The 3,485-nt window shown below is 52.2% G+C and overlaps 1 protein-coding gene across 1 annotated transcript; it reads left to right on the top strand.

Annotated features, from left to right (window-relative positions):
• Nucleotides 1-1,326: 1,326 nt before the first annotated feature.
• On the top strand, nt 1,327-1,914 carry LOC136154618 (melanoma-associated antigen 9-like). The gene has a single exon (XM_065916820.1). The coding sequence runs from the start codon at nt 1,327-1,329 to the stop codon at nt 1,912-1,914; it is 588 nt and encodes a 195-aa protein (XP_065772892.1).
• Nucleotides 1,915-3,485: the final 1,571 nt, after the last annotated feature.

Below are 3,485 nucleotides of genomic sequence, written 5' to 3'. Positions count from 1 at the left end.
TCCCCTTCCCTGTAGTCGGTCCTGGAAGCCCTTGGGGTGAGAAGAGCACACTAGGTCTGTCTGACTTCCTCACATGCGGGTCTCAGAGGGACTGGCGGGGTCTCAGAATGGCGGACGGGACAAACGCGAGTCCTGCCTGCAGTCCAGGCTCCATGTGAGGAAGGATTGAGGCAGTTCGAACCCAACATGGAGGGATCTTGACCCTTGCAAGAGGGTCTTGCAGGGCCCAGAGTGGGGTGAGCAGGGTGAGCAGTTTCTTGACCCCTGGCTTAGGGAACTCGGGAGGTGAGGTTTTACGGGCAGAGTTGGAGGCTTCACGTTGGCAGGGGCTGAACACCCCAACCCCAAGGTTGGACTGAGCAGAGCCCCGCCACTGTGGCGAGTGCTTGCAGGCCAGGCAGGACGTGAGGAGGAGCTGGGGACCGAGCATCTCCCCAGCCTAGGTCCCGCGCGAGACCCTGAACAGGTGCGGCCGCATGTGGTGCCCCTCAGTGCTTTCTGTTCAGGCTTGTGTCTTGTTTTGAGTTTCCTTCTACTCCTGAAAGGGGTAGGTCCAGGTCATGCCAGGGGAAAGGTGAGCATTACAAGGTACCCACAACACAACTGGGTGTAATCCGAGTGTCCGTCCCCACCTACCAGCACAGAAGGCCCAGGGCTGTGTCACAGTATAGCCCTTAGATGTCAACTCCATTTCTCTCCCAGGAGCTCCAGGAACCAGGAGGCGAAGGCAGAGGTCTGAAGCCTGTGTCCTGAGTTCAGACAGGCAGTATCAGGAATCAAGGTGAGAGGGTGACCTGAAGTGAACCAGAGGCTCCTTATCCCAGAACATAGGGGGGCCCCAGAAGGCCCCAATTCCTCCCACTTTTTTGGACCTGGAAATCTCAGGCTGTGCTGGACACATGCTTGGGAGTCACCTCCGTTTCTCCTTCGGGTAGCCAGGGGTTGGCCTCCCAGGAGTAGCAATACTGTGAGGTCTGAGAGTACCCCTCAATGGGAGATCTGTAAGTGGCCTGTGTTGTACCATCCAGGATGCGTTTCTTAGCCCAGGTTGCTCACACCTCCTCTCTCCCAGAGGCCCTTGGTCCCCATCTGTACCTCTGCCTCACTTCCGTGTCTTGTTTGACCTCAGGCATTGTGCTCGTGGTTGAGATGAGTGAGCTCAGCAAACCCGAAGATGACCTTCAGGACCTAGGCGAGGACCAGGGCCCTGTCGAGGTGCCGCTCTTGGAGGCTGAGGTGGGGGAGTCCGCATCCCACTTGGCCTCCTATCCCCCAGCATCCTCCTCCGCTCCTGTGGAGGCCTTGCCCTGAGAAATTCTGCATAGGATGATAGGTAAACTGATGAAGTTCCTGCTCCTCAAGTATCGAGCCAAGGAGCTGACCTCCCAGGAAGAAATGCTGAATGAGGTCCTCAGGGATAACCAGGAGCACTTCCCGGTGGTCTTCAGGGAGGTCTCAGTGTGCCTGCAGCTGTTGTTTGGCGTGGATGTGGAAGAGGTGGACCCAGCGGAGCACACCTACATCTTGGTCCCCATCCTGGGCCTCACTTGCGATGAGATGCTGAGCGATGGGGTGGGTCTGCCCAAGGCCGGCTTCCTGGTGCTGGTCCTCAGCATGATCATGCGGTTTGGAGACCCGGCCCCTGAGGAGGTGGTCTGGGGAGCACTCAGCAGGATGGGGGTGTATGTTGGGAGTGAGCAATGTGTCTTTGGGGAGCCCAGGGAGCTTCTGACCCAAGTGTGGGTGCGGGAGGGATACCTGCGGTACGAGCAGGTGCCTGACAGCCACCCTGCTCGCTATGAGTTCCTGTGGCGTCCCCGGGCCTATGTGGAGACCAGCAAGTGGCAAGTCATGGCATTTATGCTCACGGTCAACCCAAGGGCTTTGAGGGCCTTCCCATTCCTGTCTGCATAAGATGCGAGGCAGGAGGAATAGGGGGCCTGGGACAGAGCAGCAGCCACGTTGTTCCTTCTCTCTGTGATTAAAGAGGGGGTAGTCAGCTTTCTAAAATGTGAGGGCCCGGGGTAGTTGGGGGAACCAGTTTGTAGCATCTTTTGGTTCCTGTTCTCTATGATGACATGGGGATTCATCTCTGTTTTCTTTAGAAATTTTTCAAGGTTTGGTTTCAAAGAAGGCTAAAGAAACTTCCATATCTTAGCTTTGTGAATGATATTGATCCGAGTGTATTTGATGTTACACAGTTCAAAAAAAAGAGTTTTGCTGTTTTCTAAAAGAGATTAGAAAGTCTTCCATTTTGTTTTGTGGTCCTGAACAGAATGCAATGGAATCGAAATTAGAAATGTTTGAAAATATGAACTTCTGTAGCAATAGTATTGTATGAAGAAGAGTTGGATAATAAAGTAATCATAGTGAATTCATGCTTATGGCCTTCTTGTCTGTCATTCACAATAACTAAATCATCTCAGTTAACTGAATTTTCCTGGGTTATTAAAGAGAGTAGCAGACAATCTGAGACCCCTGCTCACTGGCTCAGTTATTCCAAAGACGTGTACAGATTCTCTGCTCCGTGAAAGGCCATGTTAACAGTGGGGACACTAGGAGCAGCAGGGCACCCCCACACTTACAGCAATGGTCCAGGATCCGCAGTCACATGAGGTTTGTTTGGGGGTGAGGGGAATCTCTGAAATGGATCTTTGCTGTGAGGTTTCCTTTTGCTTCTTGGGTAAACCCCAGGGCAGCCAGGAAGGGATCCTGGCTCTTGTCCCATAGGTATTGACCACAGGGATGAAATAGGTGTTTTCTACCCACCATCTGCTTGGAATCCTAGGAAATGTGAATCTTGCTCTTTGATATATGGCTCAGTATTCCGTGTGCTAGCTTTCTTGTCTCTGCCTTCGAAAGCTGATTACCAAGTACATGGAAATAACAGTGTCTTTGGTCATCTGGACTTTATGATTTTCACTTGTGAGCATGATCTAGATTTCATTTGGATGAAATGAGTAAAGAGAAGCTGCAAAAGTGAACAGGACCTGCTGTGTGATGAGAATCCTGGGATCTTTGAGTGAGCTGTGCCCAGCTGGACACACTACTGTCCACCCCGAAACACAGACAAACACCGAAATTGACATATATTCTCTGGGAGGAAAACAGAACAGCAATTCTGAGGGGTTTTCTATTCCATTTCTAACTAAGCTGCCAATTCTCTGAGGTGTCCTGAAAACAAAACCATTTCCAGAAGAGAGAGGGACAGAGTCTGAGATGCGAATAACACGAGAAATGAGTAGTAACCAGTAAAGATGCAACATCCAGCAGCGTCCCCGGATTCAGGCAGGTTCAGAAGTGCAGAGGCAGCAGAGACCCAGGTCAAGGCTGTGCCTGGCATGAAAAGGCAGGAGCGACTTCTGGGCCTAAGGAGGTGGTGAGGTCACTGCAGTGGGGGTGTGGATGGGTGCAGGGGGCTGAAGGGGCAGCTCTCCATGCTGAGTGTCAGAGAACAACAGGAACAATAGATGTGATTCTGGCCA

Source organism: Muntiacus reevesi, chromosome X (genome assembly GCF_963930625.1).
Source record: "Muntiacus reevesi chromosome X, mMunRee1.1, whole genome shotgun sequence".
In the NCBI taxonomy this organism is placed as follows: Eukaryota; Metazoa; Chordata; class Mammalia; order Artiodactyla; family Cervidae; genus Muntiacus; species Muntiacus reevesi.
The sequence above is the reverse complement of the archived record's forward strand: the minus strand, read 5'-3'. Positions and strand labels throughout refer to the sequence as shown.